This window comes from Neopelma chrysocephalum, unplaced genomic scaffold, assembly GCF_003984885.1.
Source record: "Neopelma chrysocephalum unplaced genomic scaffold, ASM398488v2 Primary Assembly neopelma1_97, whole genome shotgun sequence".
In the NCBI taxonomy this organism is placed as follows: Eukaryota; Metazoa; Chordata; class Aves; order Passeriformes; family Pipridae; genus Neopelma; species Neopelma chrysocephalum.
This window is the reverse complement of record NW_020897760.1, coordinates 4619573-4645767: the sequence shown is the minus strand read 5'-3', so window position 1 is coordinate 4645767 and position 26195 is coordinate 4619573. Positions and strand designations below refer to the sequence as shown.

Here is a 26195-nt window from a genome sequence, read left to right as displayed (position 1 = left end):
TCTTAAACAGATTGTCCAGGGCCTATCCTAGAGAGTCTATCCAGGAGAAGGTTTGTGTATGATACCAGCTGCTTTATCTGTGGGTGAATTAACTTGGCTTTGCTCCATCAGCACAGCAACTTTCATCAACATTCAGTTCTTAGGAAGTAAAAAGTTTTAGACTGAGGTGGTACCTGTTACCCACAATTTCTATAGCACGAACCTTTGTTATTAACTCTGGCAAAATGTATTTTCCACTTTAGCTTCTCAGTAGTAAGTATATTATTCAAGATCAAGACTTGAGATACATAAAATAACTGGCAGTATCATACCCATTAAGCTGTCAGTTTTCAACAGGGCACTCGTGATCTTACCTATGGCTTCCTGACTCCCTCCAACAATCTCCTCTTCATCAGCTGCCTCTCTTATGCCCCAGAACCTGCTGTCAGTGGCCTTTTGGATGGCTCATTTGACATGTCTGTCATATTGTGAAGCATGTGTAGGAGCTGGATTAAATGAAGGGAAAGCTGGCTCATCTGACTGCCTACCAAGGAACTTCAGATTAGGGAAAGCTTTCTCTACCTTAGAACTGCAGTAATTGGAAGAGGAGAAAAGTAGAAGGAAAGGACAGCTTTGCAGTAAGGTAGGGAGAGGGAGGCAGCAAAGACTGGATGGAGATGGCTGAAATACATATGATGCTGATGGAGTCTTCAGTGCCATATCAGAGTCTTAGAGAACTTTTAAGGAAATCATTTACAGTCAGCTTTTTCAGCCTTAGATATTTAGCACACAGGCTTCTCTTACTGCTTGCCAGCATTAGCTCTTCCTGCTTCTGGAAAGCTGGAAGGAGAAAACAGAAGTAGCAGGGATGAATTCTGTCTGCCTGTGGATAAAAAGAGTGAGGCACCTTTCCCTCTCCTCCCAAACCTGAGTCTTTTGTTGAGCTTGCAATGAGTTACAGAAAATTCATCTGAATAATTCTGCACTCTCTGGATGTCAGCTGCTTTTTTCAATAGATTTGCTCTCGGATACAGTGGTGATACAATGGTAAGGTGAGCAGTGAAAATTTCTGACACATTTTTAAGTAAAATGAGAGAGGGAGCAGCACTTAAAATTGCATTAATGAAAAAGCCTCCCTGGAAAATGGTGGAGAGAGTTATTTTTATGCAAGTGTAGATTTTTGATGCCAAGACAATAAAGAGAAACCACAGTTTGTTCCATTAAGCTTGTATCATATTGTCAGCACTTGCCCATATGGAAAACATATAAATTGTCATGAAAATATGAAAATGGGACAATTTAGTAATGTTTTGAGTAGGCTTTATAAATATCATATGTATTTTTAAATACATAAGTGATGCAGTTTTGAACACAAAAGAACCACAGTTGTGGCAGCCAGATTTTGCTGTGTTCCCAAAGCAGCAAAATTAGCAGAGCTGCAAATGTAGTTATTCAAAAGTTGAAAATTTGGAGTATGTCAGAAGAAATATTAAGAGATTTGGTGGGAAACCAGTAAAAGCTAAAAGTGGCACAAATATGCATTATTTTTTCTCACCGGAGGTTGGGAATTTGTGTGTGTGCTTCTAGATTTAACTGAGCTTTTGTACAAAGACTCAGTCATTAAGCCTGACAACTACTTGGTGGCTGGAGCTCAGGGGTGGCTGAAGTAGTGGTATGGTTGGGCAGAGGGTACAAATGTGGGCAGCTCTATGACCTTTCACCACATTATGTGCTTGTATGGGTTTGGAAAGTGCTAAGGCTGGGTCTACATGTTTAACAGCCCTGCTGTTAAACACAGCAGTTGTATGGATTATCAGAGCTCAGAAGGTATGAATGGAAAAATGAGGCTATGCATTAGCTGAGAATCTGGCTCACTATGCAGAGAGGAGGAATCAAAGGCATCTTTGCGGGCTTTTTTCTCTTAGCTTTTCCCACTAACTGTCTTTCCCTTAGGTTTTGTGTTGAATTTGTGATGGTCTCAGTTTCAGGAAAAATAACTTCACTAACACCAGCACTGTTGAGTATTATGGAATGTGTGTTCCAGTAATTGATGCAGGCCAGAGACTAGGATGTGATTGGCAAGGGGAAGTGTTATTTTGGGATCCAGTGTGCCTGGGATTCCTTCACATAGTAATCATCCAGTAGCTTTCTGCCAAAATCCTTTCTGACTTGATTCTCTGTTTGTAGAGTCAGAACAATTCCTTTCATTCTCACCTCGTGTAAGGCCTTCCTTATGGAGTTTAAAGTCTCCAGAGCACATGCCTAGCTGAGGTCTGCTCCAATGTACTTCCTAATGTATTAAATTGTCATTCAGTGGTGCTCTGGGTCTTGAAAACAATGTCACCTGATTGTGCTGGCTTACCCTGTGTGTCTCCTGAGGCACCATCTGAATGAGAACAGCCTACTTTTCTTCTCCACAAATGCCAGCTTGTGTACAAACCCTACCTTCTCGTCTCTCCCTGTGGATTTGTGACCTACTGAAGGGGGTGTTCCATCACTGGAGAAGCTGTGCTTCCTTCTCTGGGTTTTTTACTGTTTTTCATCCTGATGCTAAGAGAATTTCCTTCTGAAGCTAGAGAAATCTAACTCAGAATACCAGTGCTTTTAAAATATATTGTAGAGGGATTCTGTGTTGGACCCTCCTGAGAGGGAGGAAAGAGAACATGCAATTAAAAAGTAGTAATTCTTGTTAGTGACATGACAATAATAATAATAATAATGTCTGTCTTTTAAAAAAATTCCAAGGAAGTCCTACTGATTCATATTTATATATAATCCTACTGATTCATATTTATATATTGAAACATTTATTTCATAGCTAGTGGCCAAGGGATAAGATAAAATTCTGGTGCTATATTTATATTGTGTTTTGCAGACATATCTAATCTTCAGTGGCATGAGAAATGTTGTTGGAAAGTATGTCATCAAAAATTGCTGCAGCATCATACTTAAAAATCTGTCCTCTAGAAACCAGGTCAGCTTTCACTGTAGCTTATGGTAATACATACAGACACTGCAGAGTATTTTATATCTTATAACAGAGATAGTTTAGATAATAATATACTTTCATCTGTTACTTTTATCAGATCATCTTATCTCCTTTGTGGCATCAAAAGCATGTATTCAGAATAGATTGAGGCAGAAGTGTCTGCTTTATTTAATACACACATGAAGGGCCTGATTCTGTTTACACTGAACTCAGTGGAAATTTTTGTCCTTGATGGGAGCAGAAACAACTGTCTGAATTCTTCTCACAGCATTTCATTAGTGTTCTTTATGGTATGCACATGGGAAATGGAGACTGACCTCTCAAATCATGAAAATATTGTTATAATTGAAAATATATTAGGGCTGTAACTTTGTCAGCAATTAACAAACCTGTCAGGTCTGTCCTGTCAAGGTGTCTGTGCGACCTCTCAGTGTTACAATATCCGAGTTCAGGCAGCAAAATGAACTCAAAGTAACATGCATACATATACACTCTCTTTGTCTTCCAATCATTAAAAAAAAAAAAAAAAAAAAAAAAAAGCTTCAATATTTTTCAGGGTCTCAAAATGTTTGTCCTGTTGGAGAAGAAGTGATAGTGCGGGGCATTAGTGAATGTAACTTTTGTCTTGATTTTCAGCTCTCTTGAGTGTGGATTAGGGGGTTTTGCTTCCCCCAGACATGGGTGTTGCAGAGTTATTTGAAAGAAGGTATTGTTTATGTTCCGAAGAAAAGATACAAGGACTCCCTGAAGCAACAACTCAGCCTCGGGCATATTGATCACCATAACTGGTCCACTCTGGCCTCCAATCGGGAGGCCTGGAGACAGACCATTTATAACGCTGCTGATGCTTTTGAGAAAGCACGCAGGATCACCCTTGAGGAGAAAAGACAACGCAGAAAGAATCGTGCCTTGCAGAATATACCATCTAAGGAGTCTTTCTGCTGTGTCTTTTGCAACCGGACTTGCCTCTCTCGTATTGGCCTTTTTAGCCACCAACGCGCTTGCAAGAAAAGTGGGTAGAGCCCTTCCCAAATCTTCGTTCGCGAAGCCTGGCCATGATTGTTTAAGTCTCCTGCAATTGTCCTAATTCACCACGTGATACTGATTTTTCAGTTAATGATATGTTAGCAATTTTTTAAAAGTCTTTTTTTATGTTTTGAAGAATTTCAGGAAGAGAAGTAAAGTTTTAGAGAACCTGTGAATAATTTGGCAATGCAGTGGACAAGAGGCTCCTGCATTTGGTTTGAGAGGAGAAGATATGAATAATTTCATAACATTTTCTTTCATCCAACAGCTTCTTTTGACTTTATGGTAGCAGCAATTGGCTAAAATAACTGTCTTTTTGTGAGGTCTGTAATATAGAATAGTTTTTTTCCCTGCTTACCATATTGCATATTTTTAGTTTTCTCTAGGGAGGAATGTTCCTGAGAACATTGTTTGGTTGATCCCAGTTGTTTGCCCTCCTTCATCTCCTAAGGAGGTTGAAGACCAGCTATAAGTGACAGTCTGAGATCTTTTTTATGCTTCCAGGATTAACTGCTTGTGTGTGTATAGTACTGCTTAACTGTAAAAGTAAGAAGTTAAATGGGCAGTATAGTTCTCAAGCCAGTCTTCTTAGGCACCTGTGAGATCAGACCAGTTGTGAGTCACTTTCCAGAAAGGTTTTAGAAGCTCAGCTCACATAAGCATCAAATTATCAGGATAGTTCTTTCAATTTTATTGATTTCCTAAAACTGTCACACCAGTAGGCTTGTGAATCCACCCTTCTTGTTGTATTTAGAATTTTTTTTTGCCAGATCCAGGCAGAGTAAGAAACTGTAAAATTCTTCTATAAAATGGTTGAAATTTTAATTAAATGCATAAACCATCTATGGATCTCAAACAGAAGGTTTGTGTTTTATTTTATCATACTTTTGTTTGCCTTTAATATTTTTTAAATTTGTTATGTCGTTGGGGAGCACAATGACAAGATTCTTCTTTTCTTTTTGGAGACATTAGTAAAGGTTGTGAATTTAAAGATAACAACGCTTTTGAAAATGCTTATCAAGTTCAAGATCTAGTTGGATCTCTTTAAACCTCTGATGAGATTTCTGTGCTTTCATTGATGGGGGTATAGAGAAAATATTTTCCTAGTTTTCTGTTGCTTTAACAAACAGAGGGCATCTGTGGTGAGTCATGGAGGAGTTTAGCTGTGATACGTTACTAAAATGCATTTTGGCAGTGGATGGAGAAGTAACTACTCAATCTGTTGCAAAGCAAGAGAGTCTTTCAACCCATTTTTCAAAGTGCTCATAGTTCCCATTTGAAGGCAAGTCAAACAATAAAAGTAGTGAGCAAAGAAAATTAATGTGTATCTGGAATACTTTAATTAAAAATAATAATTATAATGGACCCATAGTGCTCACAAAGTCCTATTTTCTTCTTATTGTTGATTGATTCTGCTAAATTTTACCCTCACAGCAAATTATGTTGCTGTTCTGTTACATTTCGTATTTGGTTACTGAGAGATAGTGAGGCAGTTTAAATGGGACTTCTAGGAAAAAATTAGAGTCCTTGTTTTGAATTGAAACAGTATCCTTTAAAATAAAGATAGTTGCTTTAGTACAGTGATTATAATGAAAGATTTTGCAATAAAGATCCCAAGCAAGAATTAAGTAAAAGAATTAAATAGTCAGAAGACTCTCTTGAAAGCATGAAGCAAATGATGACTTACAGGAAATTAAAATACAGCCTTGATAAAGACAGAATTTAAACAGAGTGATTATGGGAAACAGTGAAATTATTTCTCATACAGGCTTTGCTTCTAACCATAAGTTCCCTGCTTTGTCCTTTTTCCTGGAATATTGTGTTTCTTCTGAGCATGCTGTCAGTTTTACCACAAGAACTCCCTTTCTGTTGGTAGCATAAGCTAGTTGTGTACAGGCTGTTTCAGTCTGGAAGCCTGCTCTTCATTTGCTGCCAATAAAGTTAAATTGCACATAGTTTTATTACTTGATGCACATCCTGTAAGACAGGACAGATCTTTCTTCTCTGAATCTGTAACTTTAGTTCAAACTGTAATTTTACCTTAATTTGCAGTGATTCATGTATTTCACACTGTGGTCCAGAATGATGTAGGGATTCTGGCACGAATGACTTTCAAACTGTCTTTACCAAGAAACCTTAAAAGTAAAATATGACTCTGCAGATATTAAGGTTTGAGAGTGATAGAGGTTGCTATCAGAGCAGCAGTCTTTTTTAAAAGAGGATTGTGGTTTGATTGTCACAGCTTACTGAAAACAAAGATAAAGCAGTGGTTTATTTAAGAACACTGTCTTTTTGTTATGTGTTCAGTAAGACAGAGAAAGTGACTCAGAGTAAAGTTGATCTAATTCTGAATCTTTTCCTCCAAAACTTGAAGAGAATCCAAAGAAAGTGGTGGGCCTCAAGTAATATGATGATGTTTCCTTTTTTTATGTGTGTTTTCTAACTTCTCTGTGCAAGGAAAGGTTGTGCAAGAGAGCGAATATTGTCAGAAACTTTAGAAGTCCCTACTGAATAAACATGTCGAGACTTCTGAATTTTGCCCTTGATTCTTGATACTGGACATCAATGGACTCAAGTCTTTGACTAAATTTATGTGTGTTTTGAAGGTATTCCTTAAAGTGACATATGTAAAAAGATGTTTAGAATTTGAGCCTCATTTTCTTCATTCAGAGGGAGAGGTGGCAGCAATATGCAGGACTGCTCACATTTCTTCAGCTGGTTCAGTTATGGGATGGAGCAAGAGTTAGTGGAAAACGAGCCAGTTTTGCATACTTGAGCAAAAACTAAAGAAGAATCACAGGCTTCTGTGGGGAAGAGGCATAGCTGTGTCATTCCACTGATACACCTGTGAGCAAAACGTATCCACTTCATACAGAGACTGGCACAATGAGGAGAACAAAAGTAATGCTACTCTACATTAGAATACAAAAGTGAGAGTTGATTCAGCATCCGAAGAAGAGACAGAAAACAAGTCTTAAACCACAGGGTCTATGCAGAATGTGAAGGTTTTATGATCAGACATTGTTTATCCAAACTATATATTCTTCTCTAATTTTCAAATATTCATGTGTTACCTCATGAGAGACTCAATCTCTTCTCAATGTATTTTCTAAATTTCTTGTTTTCTGACCAAAATAGGTGTCATGGGGTCACACTGTCATATTTTGAATATGAGATATATCTACGTTTTGGTAGAAATGACATGTACAGAGCAGTCACAGAATCAAACAATAGTCACAGAATCAAACATGCAAAATTAAAGAAATAAATGTCTCTCGTGGTTTCTCATTTTGTTTTGCCTGAAACAAACAAAGGGAGTCTGCACATACCTAATTGTGTTCAAATATTGTAAGAATTCAAACCACGTAAAAACACTCCATCATATATGGGGAAAGAACTAAGGAAAGGTGTTATTCTCTGATTATGTTTTTTAAAATAACCTATTAGAAGAAAAAAAGTTATTAAAAAACTTCCATAGTTATTTAGAACTCAGAATAGACTTTAATTCATTTGAGTTTTATAGACTAGTAGTCTTTAATCTTCCTTGCAGAATCTGAAGTGTACCTGTTACTTACTGGTAAATTACTTGTCAATCCCTCGGGCAGTATATTTTAATATCAGTATTATATGGTAGATGATATAAATCTTGTGTACGGTATTATTAGCTTAGGCAGCTGCTGACTTAAAAAGGCCAGTTTAACAAGTCACCACTGTATTATGTTTAATTAGGTACAGTTTATATAATGAGGTGTTCAGTTCTAATGGAAAGACATGCTGTGAGCAGCACATCTGCAGGAATAACTATTACAATCAGCATTGCAGAGACCCATGGAACTGCAAATTAGACTTACTTATCTAGAAATAAATTACATCCCAATGCCTTCATAAAGCTCATTAATTAATTCCACTGGCATAAAGGTCTTTTTCTTAATTTCATGTTCCATTAGCATAATAAACACAATTTGAGTTACAACAGTATGATCAGTTTAATGGATGCTATTTATTTTAGTTTTTTATTTAAAGTCCCGGTAACATAGAATTAACATCAATATGCTGTTTGGTCCTTTATTAAAAATTCCCATAGGATAACCAGCACAGATGTTCAATACGGCATCATATATTTGCTGCATTTTATGACTTCACTAATTGGCCATATGGAAAGGTGTTGCTTGGATTTAAGTTTTTTTAAAAATCTGATAAATTATATGGATTGTAATAGTCACAATTGGTTACTATGTGAAGTTGGACAGATTAATATACGCTGCATGCTGGGAGTAAAACAAGAGTAAGCAAAGTTTTTATGTATGTGGATTCATAGTAAACAGTAACAATATACTTCCCAGTGTCTGACAATCAGCTTCATTTAAATGTAGTTCCTGACATAATTATAATTCTTTAATTTATGCAGACACTATCTAATCAGAAGGAAATGTTACCAGTTATTTGTTTAGTTAGGTTATAGACAACCTAGTTGTTCCATTCAGCTTTTCTTGAGTCCCACTTTTCATGATAAACTACACTATTAGGAACATTTATGGTAAGATGTTGTATGTTACTAGAACAAGAGGTTTCATTATTCATCCAGCTAATACTGGTTACTTTAGATTAAATCCATATCTGCGATTTTGTTAATTTGTAGTATACTAGAAAAATGACTTAAACATTTTTGGGTTTACTCATATTGTCAATCTAATGCTAAAGCCTAACTTTAATATAGCCAAGCTAATTTTGTCATCAGTTTGGTGTATATATTTTATAAGACCTGTCTCTTATATTGTTTTTGCATTTCCTTGTCTTATTTCTCCTCTCTGCCTTTAGTATCACTGACTATCTCTGCAAATATCTTCTCCTTCAGCCTATAATGCAGTCACCTTCTAAAGTTACAGAGTGATTTTGGTTAATACTCATATGTCATATAAATCCATCATCTGAATTTTGAAATAAAACCTGATTTCTGTCATTACACTGTAATTCACCTTTCTATTTCTCCCATGCTTTCCAAAATCATCTGAACCTGAGTCATCTATCTCATCTAGTGCGATTTCCTTCTGTAAAGTGACCTCAATTATGGTATCAGAAAGAGCTGCACCAGAGCAGATGAGGGCAGGTTGCCTTAATTTCAGTGTGTATGTCTGTATGGGCATACACATACACAGGTATATAGTTCTCAAGGGTTTAAGGCATTTTGCTTTAAAAAATACTCTGCAGCTCATTGTATTTTTTAATACCCCCAGCCTGACACATGCACATGCCCTTGGGGTTTTTGGTTTGAGCTTGGTTTTTTCAACAATTCCTTTTCATATGTTTAATGGCTGGAGTTTTTTAGGCATTTTAACATGGAACTAATCTTAAGAATGAAGTGCTTTTACCTTGAAATTTAGGTTTATATCGTAATTGGAAATGATCTAGCATCATGCAGAAAAAGAGGTAGCCTTCAGTATAATCCCTTGTGGGTGACTCTGAGCTGTAGGAAACACAAAGCAGTGGAGGCTGCATAAAGCAGTGATGTTGAATGATCAGAATAATGTCTCTTTCTTTGTAAATTCTGTTTAGTGCAGATGTTCAAATGAAATTTTTAAAATGAATCACTATTTTCAGATGTCTCAGTATTATGGGTCCTAAGACACACGTCAGCAAAAAATGATTTTGCACTGAAGGACAAAGCTAACATTATTACACAGCTGCATTGTCTGTGAATATAATAAAGTATTTTCATACACTATATAGTCACATCATGTAAAGATTAAAGAGTGGTGGCAATAGGGGATTGATTCTCTCCCATATTTAGCAAACAGTGACTTGAAAAGCTTGTGCATTTTCAAAGTCTTACATAGACACTTGTTATATAGTTCAAGCTGGAAATATGCATTACAGGTTTTTAACTACAACAAACACAAACTGGACAAATAGTGCCGAGTGGTGGCCTTTTGCAGGTGGTTGGGCTGGTTGTGGTTACGTAGACAATCGTGTGAGGTCTTCTTTAGTAGTCAAAAATGAACAGTCCCAATTACATGAGCGTGTGTAAGCTAAACCTTGCTCAGGTGGCAGCGAGCTGCTAGAGGGGATGGACTGAATGCATTTGGGACAGAGGGAGAAAGTACCCTTGGAAAACAGAGTATCAGAATGATTCAGGTGATGATAGCTCTTACTATACTGCTATGAAGTAGGACTGAAGTAGCAAGCAGAGCAGTAAGTATCCATGGGGACTCTGCAGCTACCTGTAGAGCTTTTTTTTCCTTGCTATAGCTTGCTGTGAGAGCTTAAACTTACCTCCTGCTGTTAGCCTGTGTGATTAGCTTATGTTACAAGCACAAACATACTCTGGAAAATTTTATCCTCAGGAAGAAGATAAAACCCCATTGCTTTATAGCTGGTTTTAAAGGGCTATTTCTGTAGTTTATTTTGATATCTCAGTCTGTAATTCCAATTCACCTACCAAATTATGTTCATAATGACAAGTAACTGGCATAGAAGATCTCGGAAAATCTTCTACCTCCCATTGCCCTGATTTCAGAGCACCTGAGATATCAGCCTAAATGAAGATGAGCACTTTGAGTTGCCTGGCGTTGGGCATGTGACAGGTTGGGGTTTTTTTCTCAGCTGTCTTTTGTCATAGACACCACTATCCTATCTCCACTTCCACCACCAACTTTGCACCTTACAGCTGAACAGACAGTAGCTGGCTTTGTAGGGCTCAGTGCAGGGTTGAGTGCCTGAAATGCATGCAGCAATTTTCTTTGATCTGTAGGATTCAGATCAACAGAGAAGTCTTGGGATCAGAGAGAACAGGTCCTTCCTGTTGATACTTACTGGTCTGATCTCTTACTCATCTCTGTCCCAGTGATGACTGTGTTTTCTTAAAATCTGAGTGGATGGATAAGGAAAGGATGGCACTCGGAATAAGGCCTAAGGCACACATGTTGAGAGGAGATGATTGTTCATTGAAGGGCAAAGCTATTGTTATACTGCTGCTCTGCAGGGAGGAGTTCTGACAAAGGGCTAACAAGAATAGGGAGAAAATCTATCACAACCCCAAAGTTTCTACATATAGGTTTAGTTATTCTGCTTTTGAAATAAGGCATCTTTTGAATATTGCTTGTTGTCTGATAGAGAGAGAAGTAGTGGAGAATCATTCTGTTTCAAGTGCAGCAAGTTTGTGGTTTGAGACTGATGGGTATTTAAATGCACATCATATGAAATGTTTTAGTACCTTAATGAATGGTGCCTCTTCTGTTTTGGATACTGCAGTATGACCGGATAGTTCAGATCGGTAAAGTACTTTCTTGCGTCCAAGGTTTCATATTCTTTATGAGCAAAGTTTGGTTTATTCATTGTCTTGCAGATTCACTCAACTGAAGAGAGGTCTTTGATGTTTTTAGGCCAGGATGTCATGGAGGTTAGAACATAGCTGTCTCATTACTCCTGGTCTGGCCCAAGGTAAGAAACCAGAGAAGGTGGCTCATGTACATCTGGAAGTATCAGGTGGTACAAACCACTGTGTCTAAAATACCCAATGCAAAATTCAGGTTCAGGTAGAAGATAAACATGCCTCCTTTATTTTTAGTCTCTGTGTATGTGCCCAAAGCTTAGGATAGAACATTGTGTCACTAACACAGAAGAGCATGGCTGCAAGTGTTATTTCACAAATGTGGCTGGTCCTGGGAAAATTTGGCTAGGGAAGAGGCAAATTACTGTTAACTTCCACCAGAGCCCAATCACACGAAATACAGTTGAGTCAAAAAAAACCACCTCTGCCACATAGACTTAAATGTCACCTAAATTCAAATGGAACCTTACTGTGTTGTACGGCTATAGAAGCTCCAACAGTTCTCCAATTCTTCTCAAGAATAGTTCTTGAGAAGCCGAGAGCTTCTCAAGCTCCTCAGCAATACCTAGAGGCTTCCTATCTCATTAGTGTTCCATTAAAGAGAATTGGGAGATTTTTTGTTTCTTTAAAACAGTATGAGGAGTAAAAATGCAATTGAAATGCTTTGTAATGCAGACTTAATACAGACATTAACCAGATGTCAGGTTGGTACAACTGAATAAAATTTTAATATGGTCAAATGTTTCTAAAAGCCATCCAACGCATGTTATTTTCACAGGATGTTACAGATGCTTTTATTTGCATCTCGGTGCTAAATATTTTAAGAGCAGTAATATTATTTAAAAACCTTGTAGGACTACAGGTGTCACTTTTCCTAATAGAATCTCTTTCCCCTAGTAGTTTATATCAATGATCCTGTAAGTGTCCATGGAAATGCATTATTTTCTGCTTATTAGTGCTCTCTGTAGTCTGTTCTGTGTGTGGTCTTGAGGAAGCACTATCAAGTACCTGCCAAGGCCTTAGACTTCAGACCAACTGTAGCTTTCTGGTGGTTGACTTTTTTCCACAGTACTTGCTTAGAAAAGGTAGATAACTTGTAGAAAAAAAAATCAAACAGAAATGGATGGAGAAACTGAACAGTAACACTAATGTTGAATCCACAAGCCTTATGACCTTTTTATTTGTTTAAGCAGCCACTTTTAATTAGTCATAGATAGTGTTGCACTCAGATAAACATTAGTGGTAATTGAAAACAGCACCTAATAAGCAAAGGATTTGTGGAAATTCAATACATATAGCTGAAATCAACTTCAAGAAGTTGCTTTGTTCTTGTCGTAATGCTTGAAGTTAATGGACAACTGAAATAGAATGCCTATATGTGTCATACACTGAGTGAAGAGGACTGACTAAAAGCCATTAGTGTCCAGAAAAGAAAGACAAAGGTAGAAATTATATTGCTTCCAGCTGAATCCTAACTATTCCCCAAATTCTGTGTTAGTATGATAGACAGGAGGCAGGGCCATTAATCGGAAGGTCAGATAGAGCAAGATTTTCTTGATTGAAAAGGCACCAGAAAATTCTCTGGAATGTTACAGAATCTACAAAATACTTTTTAAAAACTAGTTTAATGGCTTGATGGTCTAAGTGACAATTCTACCTGTCATACTAAAAGGGGAAGTTAGCTTTCAACACCGCATATGGTAGAAGTCCTAGAAGAGCTGAGTTATGCTGCAGTTTGAAAAAAATCCATTTAATTATTTTTTTTGTTTCTTCAGAATTCTCTAATGCAGTTACAGCATAAACCTTAAAACTCTCTTACATTACTACTGTTCTCAAATTGATTTAATGTCAGCCCTCATAGTTCTTATTCCTGAAGAATTGTTTTGTTAATAGAACTTTATCAGCATTTTCTCCTTAACAGTTTAAAAAATAATAATTTAATAGTTAGCTCCCCCACATCCTAAATATAGTTTTTTAATGAATTTCATCAATCACATTTACTATTAATATAATTAAGGTACATTTCAAAACAGTCCACTATCGACATCAAATACTAAATACAAAACAGGTATGTGAATATATGGAACATGGAAAATTCCACTGTAGACCATTTTTATGTTTCTGAGAAAAACATGTCTCCAACCCATCTCTTTGATTAGCAGATACGTCAGCTAGAGCTTTTAGTACTGAAAGCTGTACACGACCTGTTGTTATTTGACTGTTGATTCCTCCCACTTCTCAGTCACTGCACAGTGTGTGTGTTTGCAGGGCATCTGTATAAAGTCACTTTGGTAGGAGGCTTGCCTGCCTACTTTGGTTTACCAGTCTTGAAATTCCGAAGTTAGACTAGTGCTTAACTTAGGATGGAGAGAGAGGAAAAATCTTAAAATCCTCTTTTTGCTAACCAATAGAAGTTGCTCAGCCAAAAATACTCACATATTTATGGCCTCATGATTAACATAAGGCAACACTTGCTCTCTGGCGTTTTGTCAGCTTTGTTCTCCTGTCACTACTTTGCATTCTTTACTCTCCTCCTGTCAGTAAATCCACATGAACAATAACGGAAAGATCATTCTGTCAATATAATAAATACTGTAATGCATCATTGCTTGGGCTGACTTATCTGCTGCTTGAAGCTTGAATGAACGTCCACAAGTTGCGGTAAATCTGTTTCTCTGTAATGGAGCAAACCCCAAATACTGCATAGCAAGAATCATTGAGCTAGAGCCACTACAGCTCTAATTCTTGTATCCTTGGGCTCTCAGTAGATGTTGGATACCACTTGCAGTTGTGGATGAGAAATTGGACAGGCTACAATAATAAGTGATCTAGTTAGTGCTGGCTGCAAAATAACTACTTGTACCAAACAAATGGTGTTTTCTGTAAGAAGGGGAAACGCTACTGTTTTAGATTAAAACCTTTCATTTTCCCATTGTGCACATATTTTTCTGTACACTATGAAAGTACAGTTCTGAGGAACGTGGAGCAGATGTGCAGTCAGACAGTAGTATTTTGTCATTTGACTTAGTGTAAGGAGAACCATGTGATATTTTAAGGTTTGTGTTGTGTAAGAGGTCAAATAAAATCATCTAATGATACTTTTTAGCCTTGAAAATTAATTGACCTGTACTGTGGCTTTTTTAATGGATGAGCTTTCTGAGACTTCTTTCCCATTTCATTGTATTAGAATGTAAATAGTCTTTGTTAGTAATAGTTAATTAGTCTGGTATGCAGAGATGTTGGCACATTCAGGACCAAAATAGGAAAAAAATACTGGTGTCATGTTTATTGAAGTATTCCTGCTAAATTTTCTTGCATATAGTGATGTCAGGCAGTTGAATGAGTTGTGTTCATAGTATGCACAAACCCTTTTCGAAGTAAGAGAACAACCCTTTCTGCCACCCTAAATAACGTAGATTTTTTTTTTTAACTTTGCATTAAAGACATATGACTTCACTGTTCATACAGCTTGTCATGAAAAATATTGGTGTCAACTGTTCCCTTTATACCTAGATATTATACAACTGTCAAAGAAAAAAATTGCATTCTTCCTTTCCCTTAATATTTACCAACTTAAGAGATTTTGTTGTCTGTCGAACAATCTCAGAAGGAAATAAATGACTACGAGTGAAAGTCCAAGTGAACTTCCAAGTGAAAGACTCATTGTCTTCCTTTTTATTTCTTAGGCCATTTTCCATTAGTGCAATGATATGAAAGAGAGCCCTAGTGCCTGTGTTGGAAGCTACGCTGGTTTTTATATCTGTTTGGCTTTTTACCTTTTGCTCTTATTTATCCTAAATAAAATTATGGCTTTTTCTGAGGCATTTATCAGTCAAATGTGACATTGTAATCAATTTTATGAGTTTTTAAGCCAAAGTGAATGTCAAATTGCAACTGAGGACACTCAGCACCATCCAGGGTGGGACGCATAGTTAAAGCTGATGCTTGAAGAATTAATATTGTGTAATAGTTTTAAAATTGCTAGATTTCATTATGAATTTTTATTTAAACTGGTGAAAAACTCACGGATGGAGTCGTGCTTCACTTGCAAGAGGGAAGAAACAAAGTATTCAGTGTTTATGGGATAGTGAGTTAGCAAAGTTCTACTGTAAATGTTACTGCTTTAACAAGAAGTGTGGCAAGGTACATTTGAGGATTTACTGCCTAGAGAACTGTCAGACAGAACTGTCTGAGACCCTCCTGTTGAGCCATGAGGTTCAGAAAGGACTCCCTTGCATTCTGAACTCCTCAGAGGGGAGTTAAGGTGTGTCAGGATCCAGATTTAGTCCCAGACTTTGTCAACGATTTATGTCTAAAGGATTATATACACACGATCGTTCCTTTATGTCACTTAGGTAAGGTTTCAAAGCTTTGGTGTGCTTTTTCCCCGTTCACTTACCAAGTACTTGATGCAATAGGGATTATTTTAGCATATTCAAGGACTGGTCCTGATGTGCAGCCCACTGCCATGCAGGAGAGCTCAATGGACCCTGGGCTGTCCACTGTTTATGGATTAAGATGATTGACTCACAGGCATGTTTGCCTACCACCTACAAATGTTAGTTCCTTCCAGATTTGCCTTGAGCAGGACATTGCCCAGCACTGTGGTTAAGGAGAGTACATTGCTCAAATTAGCCCTCGGCTATTGTGTCTGGCTCCCCTGAATCCACTTTAAGCTGGATGCAGCCATCAGGACCAGACCATCCATTAGGACCACCAGTGGTGGTTATCACTTGAGCAAGTTTATGGGAAATAAAGATCAGATTGAGACAGAGAAGGAGAAGCACACTGTCATAAAAAGCATGGAACAGGAGAGAATGTACATAAGGATGTATCCTATTTTCATAAGATAGGATGACTGCACTGGGCAAATAATATACTATACAATGTATTTCCTGATTTTAGATAATGCTTTAATGAGAGCTTATCATTTGGAAAACACTCCAAACCCATATATATTGCATCCAGAAAACAAGCCTGCAGGTTTCTGTGTGTTTTTCATTTTTACTCTCATGTGACAGCTTAACTTGTTACTACTTGATTATAATTAGGTACTTGATTTTCATCAACAATAATTTCTAAGTGAAGTGCTTTATGTTTTTTAAAGTAGGCTTTGCTTAATACTGTGTGATTTCAGGTAAGAACATGAATTTCTGTGCCTCATTTTATGTTTTCATACTATGAGTAATTTACCTAACTTAAATATGATATCAAGCATCAAAAAATTTCTATGTAGCTGATATTAGCAATACATTGAACTTATCCCCCATACTAAGATATGTTGATTTCTGAAAGCTTGACTGAAACTGTTGTTTCAGGCCTTGAAAAATCTTTTGTAACATCTTCTCTTTTCTCTTATTAGCATAACATTCATCTGTTTTAATTTTGTTGAACAGTTCTAATTTCGAAGTCACATGTTTGGCTGAGTTTCTAACCTCCCAAGAGCTATCCAAGGTTAATCAAAACTTAGTCTGTATAGAGAGGGTCTTTTGACTCTCTTCCTTCTGCTGGCTTTAACAGGATATCCTCTGTGTAAGCAAAATCAGTGGTAAATACTTGCTAGAAATGTCTGGAAGTTAACATAAAAGGTTCTGTCACACAAATGATGGTCCTGGAGAAACTTGAAAACTTGAGGCTTTGCTCAGAGTGCTGCAGCCTGGCAGGGGAGCCTGGCAGCACCTGGACACGCACACACAGGGCTGAGTTTTGCTAAACCATTTTTCATGCAAAGTAAAGGTAATCAAAAGAAACTGTGAACAGTAAAGTATTACTGGAAAATTATTACTGAAAAATTACGTGCATAATCTGTGTATGTAAAATACATGAATCTGGATTGGTTTTTCATTTATGTACTGGAGACTATTTGAGCCTCTTGTAGGGCCACCAGTGGAAAAATGGTTGAGGGTTATAAAGAAAAAAATTATAGAAACCATTTTAAAGGATGCTTTAGTCAGGGGAGGATATGAGGAAGGAAATTCATTGTGCAGCCTGCCATGGGCAAGCAACTGATTTGGAGGGGAAAAGGGAAAAACACATTTCAAAAACTGGATGTGGACTGTTAGAGAAAAAGTTGTTGCTATCCAAAAGTATGTATTTGAGAGAGAACTGACCCATGAGTCCTGAGCCCAGAAGAAGGTTCAGGAAAGGGAAATGAATGTGGATTTTTAGTGTCTTTATGTGTGAATGCACATGCATGAGTGTATATCTATACGAGTATGGTTATATGTGAGACTCTTCTACTCTCCCCAAAAGAACTGTATATGTAAATCTTGTAAAAACCTGCATGTTTTCTGGCTTTGCTATTACATGTGAATGAGTAAATTAAAAACTGGAGAAGACATGGGTGTATGGAAAGTCAGTGGATATGTTTATTATGTGGAAGGGTCCCTAAAAGTACTTAGTGTAAAAAATGGTGGGATTAAGAAGTTGCACTCTTAAAGATTCAAATCTGTGATCGGTATTATATTCTACAGTGAAGTTTTTGTGTTAATCATGTCTACTCTGCCTGAGCTGACCTGAGCCTGACTGTGGCTGAGTTTATACAGTTTTGTGTTTGGGTTTGCTTGGTTTGATTGGGCTGGATTTGGGATCCCTGTGTGTCAGTATTGCTAAATTTTCTCCTTCCCATCAAAACTTCATTTTCTGTTTCATAATGTCTGTGATTTTGCTTTATCTGGGCTATCTTGTCCCACTGTTTCCTTGGAGAATAAAGGGGTAAACTGGATAATGAGCGAGTATTTTTAGTATTGTTCCCTCTTCCTTTCTCAGCATAGCAGGATACCTTACTTGCTTTTGTGGTGACTGACAAACAGATTTGCTGAGCAACTCATGATGCTGCTGTGTTCCGTCTGTACTCCTGTGGCATTTGGAGCCCCTCAGTGTGCAGGCTGAACTGATCCTTCTGCCTCATGATACTTTACTCATTCCTGTAGTATTTTAAGTGATTCAGCACTGCATTTTAGATTTATAACTATACTTAGATCCTTCCATCAGTTCCTCAAAAGCATCTTATAATGTGACAGCTACAGGTGCAAATGTGTTCATTCATATATAATTTCACTTACAGATCAATAGCTATCTTAAATATTAGAGCTGTGATAGATTTCCTTGGAAAATTGCATTTGCCAGTGCAGTGCAGTGGGGTCTATAAAAGGATATGAAGTAGATAGCTTTTAATACAGAATTTTCTTTTAATAGTGAAATGATCTGTTATTTAATTCTGTAATGAGATGGGTGGGGAAACCAGTAACTACGTCTCTAAAGCACAAACATGAACTGGCAGCACCACAGTGCAAACTGCAGGGTTGATTGCTCTTAACTCATGGTAAATATAACATGCTCCTTAGTAATGTGGTAACAAAGGGGGAATTAGCACAAAGAAGCTGTAGTGTGCAGTATCCCACTCCAGATTACTGCATCCATGTGTTTACTTGTCCATATTGTAATTGCTCTCTATACTTAAATTTTTTCCCTTGGTTTGTGATTAGATAATTTCTCTAATAGCTCATTGTTATTGTGGAAGAGCTGCACAACAGCCGTTGTATTTCATTTTACTTCTGAAGCATTTGTTTGCATCACATTCTTTTTCTAAGAAAATAAATAATAAGTGTTAACAGTGGAATAAAAGTGATTTTGTTGTGGTGGGCTTACGTGGGTGTGGTTTTAGGAAGAGGGTTAGGGGGACCCAGAGGGTGGTTGGGCACTGGAACAGGCTCCCCAGCGCAGTGGTCACAGCACCAAGCCTGACAGAGTTCAAGAAGTGTTTGGACAATGCTCTCAGACACATGCTGTGATTCTTGAGGCTGTCCTGTGCAGGGCCAGGAGTTGGACTTGATGATCCTGATGAGCCTCTTCCAGCTCAGCATGTTCTGTGATTCTGTCCTGCCCTCCACATGTCTTGGAGCACGTGATCACACCCAGCATGACACATAGGACAGGGACCCTCTTTTCCTTCTCCCATCCAGATCGTATCTGTATTGACCTGGCCTTCTGCTCTGACTTCTGCCATGGAGGATGTGTGTTCTTATTCACAGTTCATGCTTTTATGCCTCCAAGGAGGTGGTTCTCCCTTGGTTTTTGAACCAGGTTATAAATTTGGGTTAGATGCATGAGGAAGCCTGGATGTTCTGTTTGTAAGTTAAAGATCACTAATCTAGTGTGGGTTATGCCCTGTAATTCTGACATATGCATTGATGTAGAGAGGGAGGAACAGATTGCATTCTGCCTCCAAACTTTGCATTTGTTTTTATGAGGGCTTTCTACGTCCGCATTTTAAAAATATACAAGCTTATTCACTTTGGATCCTTGCCCCAAATTATTCTGGGCATTTTTCAGATATAGAGTTATGGGCATACAAATTACACACGCAATGTGTGAGATTTTGTGAATCCGGTGTTCATAAATCTTAGGCAGTATTACATGTGTATGTGTAGATTGTATAGATTTGAATATAAGCGATACACAAATTGCCAGTGAATAGATTGCAGAACTTCCTGTCATTTATTTTTATAGCTAATGGCTTTTTTTATATTCCATTTTCTACAAATTTTCATTAAGCGGTGCATGTGAAGTGCTTCAACTTGACTTTGATGCACACTCAGTATGAGAAGGAAAGATCAGGCCTTTTATCTCTAGACTACAGATCAATTACCTTTCTAAACACTTACCTCATAATTTTCTTTTAAATAAAAAAAAAAGGTACTACAATCAACTGTATTTAGAAAAATGAAAGCAGTTAGAAAAAATGGAAGCACCACTGAAGATCAGGTACAAGGGACCATGGACCTGCTGCTGTGGGATTAGATACCGGTGCACAATTATCACACAGAGTGTAAAAGAGAAAATGATAACTACATTTGGAAGTGAAAAAATCCTTAATTTCTTGAAGCAGGTAGCTGGCTTGCTAATGAATTAAATATATGACAACTTTTAAGTGAAGCACAGCTGCTGAGTTGTCAGAGCAAGTGACTTTATCATCAGCAGATTTTGATGGTATTGTGCTTAGGATGAAATAACCACTTGTTTCAAAAAACAGTCTCTAGTATCCTATTTGAAGGTCGGTCTCATAGATTTCATTCCTTAATATTCTAGCTGACATTCCCATTTTCTGAAGTATGAGTCTTTAGATACATAAGTCTTGGATATTGTAGTATCAAGAAGGCTACTATGTGCAGCATTGCAATTAGGTAGAGAAAATCTTCTTACTATGGTACATATGTGACCAGTAAACCAAAAGTTCCAATTTTTTTTGTTGTTGTTTATACATTTTTCCTAGGACTCTCATAATAGTACAGTCAGGTTCTAAATATGAGTGCTTTTCGATTCAGCACTATAAGACTAAAAAAAAAATCATTCAATAGAAATAGCACTGCAGTTCAATGTAGATAATAAAATACTAACATCCTCTTACACAGCTCTCAGCTGTGTAGGTTCAACTTATGAGATATTTTTCTTTTCTCGTGAAGTGACATGACATTGAGTTATTATTTCAGAAAGGAAAAAGAGAGACTGTTATTTTATTCATTTATATTCCAACTATATTAAACATGCTAGTTTAAAAACACAAGACTCCCCCTCTTTGAAACTAACAAAATAGTCAAATGCAGAAGAAGCTATTCAAAATTGTCTTTTAATAAAAGTTTAAAGTCTTCAAAATATATTTGCCCCTGGAGCAAACTTTTTTCATTTAATATTGTGTCTGTTAATTAGTGCTTCAAATTTGCAAATTCTTTATTGGTTTATATCAATGTAATACCCAAAGCTCATCTCATTGCCAGTTTTGAATGAAATATGATCCTGTTTATTCTATTAAAACGAAGGCTTGAAATTGTTACCCAAATGCCACAGGAATTCTTGCCATTTTCTCATCAAATTCCTCATCAGATTTTTTGTTAAAGTCACATTGTTTTAGATTTTGAGCCTTGGCATTTAAATGAAATTCAATGTGCCCCACTGGAGAAAACATCTGCAGGGACATATTATGTACAATATCCATTCCAATCAAGCAGGAGTGCACTGTGTGACTGAATGAGAAGCTTATTCTTACTCCACTTAGGTTTACCCTGATGTGGCTATTGAGTCAGTCTGTAAGAAGAAATGTTTAGAAAATTAAACTAGCAGAACAGCAAAGATTTTTTTTTAATACTCAGAGCAAATACTTCCAGTTGCACGATATTAATTTAAGAATGACATTTTAAAAAAGAACCTGGAGGAGTTTGGAGCCAGATTCTCTCAGGAATTCAATGCAACCTGGGAATTGGAGCCTTCGGGTTGCCTCGGTAAATCTCTCTGAGTGATTAGTATTAAGAGTTTTCTTTGAATATAAAACCACGATCTACAGAAACTGAAGGGAGTAGAGAGGTGTTGAGGGAGAATGAAAAGAAAGAATAAAAAAATCAGTTTTGTAATACTGAAACATACATTAAAAAGTTGCAGAAATTCTAGAAGCATGAGGTTAGCTCTCTTTAAAGATGACTTGGAAGAGGCCTTTTTCTTTTTGAAGTAGCTGCCTTACACACTAAGCTTGTCCCACCAGTTGGTGAGCAAAAAAAGGCAGTGTGGAGGAGCAAGCCCTTCTACAGCAGCAGTGGGTGTTTGTGGAACTTGCTCCTTTTCCTAATGAGGAATTCTGACCAAAAAACCCTAAAAAGTTTCTTTAAAATGTATTCATGGTGACAGAGTCCTCTGCCATCCTTTGAAAGACTTACTTTTACAGGCAGAGCACCTGCCTGTAACACCTCTTCTGCTGCAGAGCTGTGACTAAGAGCTGTTGTTACAAGCTTTGCAGCTACTTTAAATAAAGACTAGAAGAGACATGACAGTGGAGGTGAGGGGATCACTCCAGAGAATTACTATAATTTATCTATCTTTAGCACTATAGGCCATGAAGACCACATCAAGAATACCAGGTCCAGTTTTTGTGCCCCTTCATACAGGAAGGACCTTGATAAAGGGACAAGTTCAGCAGAGGTCTAAGCAGGATGGAGCCAGGCTGTTGACAGTGGGGCGTGGGGAGAGGAGGAGAAACAACAGGCATCAATTGGGGGGAAAAAATAGAGATTCTAACTGGATGTAAGGGAAAACTATTTTCTCTTGAGGGACAGGCAGGCATTGGAATAGAGTTCCAGTTGCAGAAAGGTTGTGCAGTCTCCATCCGCCGAAGTTTTTAACATCAAGTGAGATGAAACCCTGTTTAACCTGATCTGACTTCAAAGCTGGCCCTGCTGTGAGCTTGAGTGTGGGCTAGAGACATCCTGAGGTCTCTTTCTACCTGAACTTTCCTATGATACAATTCAATTTGTAGAGGAAGTTTCGCATTTCTATTTAAAATATTCTCCACTCCTTCCTTGTCTTTATCCTGCCTGTTTTTCTCAGTTTATTATTTTGACTTACATCAATGGATCTTCCAGTGTGTATAGTTCCTTTCAAGAGCACTTCTGGAAGAACTGATTAGTAATGAAAAAGAAAACAACCAACAAAACAAAAAGCACAACAAAGCAGCAAATACAGTCAGGAAAAGTTGTCCAATAAGGTTACCAGATAGAGGGAATTCAATTTGTAGGGTACAGAGAAAAAAGAATAATGATAATGAAACAGTAAAGTTATGGTGCAGTTCTATTCTGTGTGTAACTTTTTTATAAAATATGCCTGTCTGACAAAAGCAGGCACATTAAAACTTATAAACATATGATTAACCCAAGCAGTGCAGTTCTAAACTTTTCAGGTTCATGTCTACTTCCTTCAAGTTTGAGAAGACAAGAGTTGTGCACTGAATTTGGAATTCAGTAAAGCTGTACACCAAACAGAAAAGATGTTACAGAAAATAGTCTGGTTGAAATCTCTTGCATTTGACACCCAGAAAGTATTCATGTAATATTAACAGCTGATCCTGGCTGCCAGAGGAGCTGTGCAGTAAACAAGCACTTTCTTAGCAATTACGTAGATCAAATGGGAATTGGTCCACTACAAAGTCCACTACAGTGAGTACTCTGTGCTAATAGAAAATAACTCTGGTACACCTTATAACTAACTGCATGAAAAAAGGTAATTTTAAGCACAAATTGTAACATATTGTCTTAAGAAGTATTCTTCAAATCCTTTTGTTTCCGATTTGATAGGATTTAGAAACTCTAACTCCTTAAACCTTATAGTGTGAGGTTTTTTTAGCAACTATAGATCCCTACCTCACCACAAAGAGTGAAATTTGTTTTCTCTGATATTTTACATATGGCTATATCGAGTAGAAATGGATGATGAAAAGGAAGTGTGAGTTGTTCTAGCACCTCACAAGTAAGACAAGTTGTTTTTGTGGTCATGAAAGGATAGAAAAAGCTAATCAGAAGTGATCTTCTGTTCTTGTCCTGCATAACCATTAAGGGGAAATTGTGCTCTGTAGAGGGTGTAGTGCAAGTAGGTAAAGAGAAATGTGAAACATAATGAAGTAGATCTGTGAATATTTTGGTCATAGTAGGACAAACAGGGGGAGAAGCATGAACTAAAACATCACCATGCTTGTTCAACAATTCTGCTCACTTCCAGAAAGGGAGTTGGCTGATGACATGATAAGTGAATAAGTATGTACAGCAAGGCTAGATTGTTTCTTTTTTCATAATGTTTCAGCCTTTTCTCTATACTTCAACAGTAATGTGAAAAATGTAGTGCTAAAATAGGAGCAGATTCTTTGTTTACTTCTGTCGGTGATTCCCTATTCCATTTGCAGAGATGACATGTCAGAGACGAATTTCTGAACTGTCTCTTCAGCGATCTCCGGTGGTCTCTGAATTTCAGGCTCAGATGCTTTCTGGCTCCAGCATGATTATCAGGAATAAAAGTTTCAGTAGGTCTAACTCTGCTTTCAGCTATAGCCAGGTAATCTCTTTATCTTTTGTAAGCAGAATACAGGAAATTCTTTTCCTTGTGGAATGATTCAATTTTGGGTTTACATTTGTGTTATAAAACTAAGTCTTTGTAATGCATGTGTTGAATTTATCTTGCTTTCCTTTAGTTACTGTCTCTGCAATACTAGCATGAGTAAAAATAGTATGTCAATGGTTATTTATTTTTATTTGTTCACTAGTTAATAGGTACGATTCTGAAGATATGAATTCTTATATGAGGAGCAGACTGATTAAATAAGCAGTCACTATTTTTGCAGGCACAGTACATGTTCAAAACAGAAAGTTGCTAATACCACAGAGATAAAAGGATCATTTGCACTAATTTATGAAGCTAATTAATCAAATGAACTGATTATATTAACCAGTTGATGCTATTCTGCTGAGCAGGAATTGAAACAGTAAGAAACTTCTTCAGTCTTATTTTGCTTATTACTATGACATACTCTGACTTATATTGGATTTGATGCCACCGTACAACACTCAGTGCATAAGGAATACAACATATCAAACCAGCATTTCCAAGAGTATCTTTACAAGAAATTGAAAAGAAGGTATTTTGAAATATAGAAAAACCCCAAGTTTAGCTTTCAGAAAGAGAGGTATCCCTAAGTTTTCATGATGTCTTTGAAGGTCTCTGCTTAACATTTAATGCTGTCTAGTGCAGCAGTATTTTCCTTTCTATGTTAAATAATTAACTGATGATATCCAGTTCATAGTTTCAAGGACACTTCATATTTTTTGTCGCTCTTCAATTTGTAGAATAGTTCCTCCCCCTGGCAATTCCCACACATTTTTATTGCATACCGAGTGGCCTCAATTCAAATGCCTTCTGTGAACTTGAGCATCTTTCAGGATCAAACCATGAGTCTCAGAAATAGTTATAATTTTAAGGATTAGTGCTTTTCAATGCATAGAATACATTTTGTAAGTTATGTATTGTGAGAGTTGCTGGTATCTTCTTAGAAACAGTTGCTTGAGATCAAAACCATTTCCTACTCTGTTGTCCTTTACCATATCAAATAACAATTGAAACAGCAGCAGCAGCCAATGAACATGGATCAATGGTATCTTCAGCCACTACATTTGTGTAGGCATAATCCATTTATGTGAAAATCAAGTTACTGCTGGCCTGCTTTTTCTTTACTGGAAACAATTGATAACATTACTTCAGAAGAAATTAATCCAGAGAATTAATTAACAGAATCAAGTATCCAATAAATGTAGTCTTGAGAAAGATTTTGTGGGTGGTCAATTGTGACATTAGATGGAAAGTAAAAAAATACATACTGCTAGCTGTTTTCCATAATCAAACAGAAGTAACAGAAAAGGAACAAACAGGATGCCATTGACTTTGGAGAGAAGTAAATAGGTCAGTTATTGTATCTGTCACAGAAAAGCTTGGAGAACAATTTTTTCATGTTGTTTGGCTTAGGCCCATTTTAAGGGCTTAAATTTTTGGAAGAAATACTTTGAAAAATAAAAAGAAGAAAAGATTGTTTACAAGCCAGTGAGATTTATACTGCAGAAACTGCACTGGTGCTTTAGGATCAAATTCAACCCAAGTCAGTGGGAGAAAAAAAAGTTAGTGCTTACTACCTTCACCATAATTCCTATGACTTTTAGTAAAATAAGTTTTTGCAATTCAAGGATGTGGACCTTACCTATGATTATAGTTAATGCAATTTGACTGATGAGTGGTAACCTCCATAGCTGTAGTACTGGAATTTTCTATTTTGAGTCCAGCCCATTTTTTTATTGTTATTTTATCGTTTTTATTGATGGACTGCACTTAAAAATACAAATGGAGATCAGTGTGCTGTTTCACGAGGGCTCTGTGTGTGTACAGCCAAGTACTTTGAGCCAGATTTTCAAAGGTATTTAAGAGTCTGAACTTTCAGAGAGATGCCTAAGAGGATCTTTGAGAGACTGTCTGCATGTTTAAGCAGCTAAATGACTTTAAATATCTCGGATTATTTTT

At 37.0% G+C, this 26195-nt stretch overlaps 1 protein-coding gene across 1 annotated transcript in view; it reads left to right on the top strand.

The window, feature by feature from the left end:
• Positions 1 to 26195, top strand: part of LOC113972788 — a 115077-nt gene that overhangs the window by 58159 nt on the left and 30723 nt on the right. The window contains exon 7 of the mRNA XM_027694198.1: positions 24040 to 24188. Coding sequence (XP_027549999.1) covers positions 24040 to 24188 — 149 coding nt within the window. The remainder of the gene's footprint in view (positions 1 to 24039; positions 24189 to 26195) is intronic.